General features: G+C 64.3%; 1 protein-coding gene across 1 annotated transcript in view; it reads left to right on the top strand.

The window, feature by feature from the left end:
• LOC104983511 (plexin-A3-like) overlaps positions 1 to 622 on the top strand; it is an 8,873-nt gene that overhangs the window by 1,769 nt on the left and 6,482 nt on the right. Inside the window, 4 exon segments of the mRNA XM_010832940.1 lie at positions 3 to 34; positions 124 to 244; positions 349 to 485; positions 573 to 617. Of these exon segments, the coding sequence (XP_010831242.1) occupies positions 3 to 34; positions 124 to 244; positions 349 to 485; positions 573 to 617 (335 nt within the window).

The raw sequence follows: 622 nt of genomic DNA, 5'->3' as shown, positions 1-622 counted from the left end.
ACTCCATCCCCGCTGAGTATATCAGTGCTGAGAGGTGAGTGCAGCCCAGCTGGCGGACACCAGGCCTCATCCCCCACTGGGGGCTGGCCTCCAGGGTCTGACCTTCTCGGACCCTGCCCTCAGGATCGTCTGTGAGATGGAAGAGTCACTGGTACCCAGCCCTCCACCAGGGCCTGCAGAGCTCTGTGTCGGCGACTGTTCGGCTGACTTCCGCACGCAGTCTGAGCAGCTCTACACCTTTGTGGTGGGTGGGGTGCCTACCCGTTTCCTCTCCCATCGCTTCTTGCCGGTAGCATGCGGCCTGGCCAACCCCCCTCGCCCCGCCCCTTAGGACATCTTCTCCCATAGACGCCTACGTTTGACCGTGTGAGTCCCAGTCGGGGCCCGGCCTCCGGGGGCACGAGGCTCACCATCTCTGGAAGGGCTCTGGACGCCGGCAGCAGGGTCATGGTGACCGTGAGAGATGGCGAGTGCCAGTTCGTCAGGTGGGTTGTTCGGAAGCTGGGGCCTCAGGCCAGCAAACGGCGGGCAGCCCTGGGCCACTCTCTCCAAGTCCCCACTTGCTGATGCAGGAGGGATGCTGAAGCCATCGTGTGCATCTCGCCTGTCTCCACCCTGGGCC

The sequence above is a fragment of the Bison bison genome, unplaced genomic scaffold (genome assembly GCF_000754665.1).
Source record: "Bison bison bison isolate TAMUID 2011002044 unplaced genomic scaffold, Bison_UMD1.0 scf7180017862955, whole genome shotgun sequence".
In the NCBI taxonomy this organism is placed as follows: Eukaryota; Metazoa; Chordata; class Mammalia; order Artiodactyla; family Bovidae; genus Bison; species Bison bison.
Note: the sequence above shows the minus strand (reverse complement) of the source record. Positions and strands in the feature narration are given on the sequence as shown.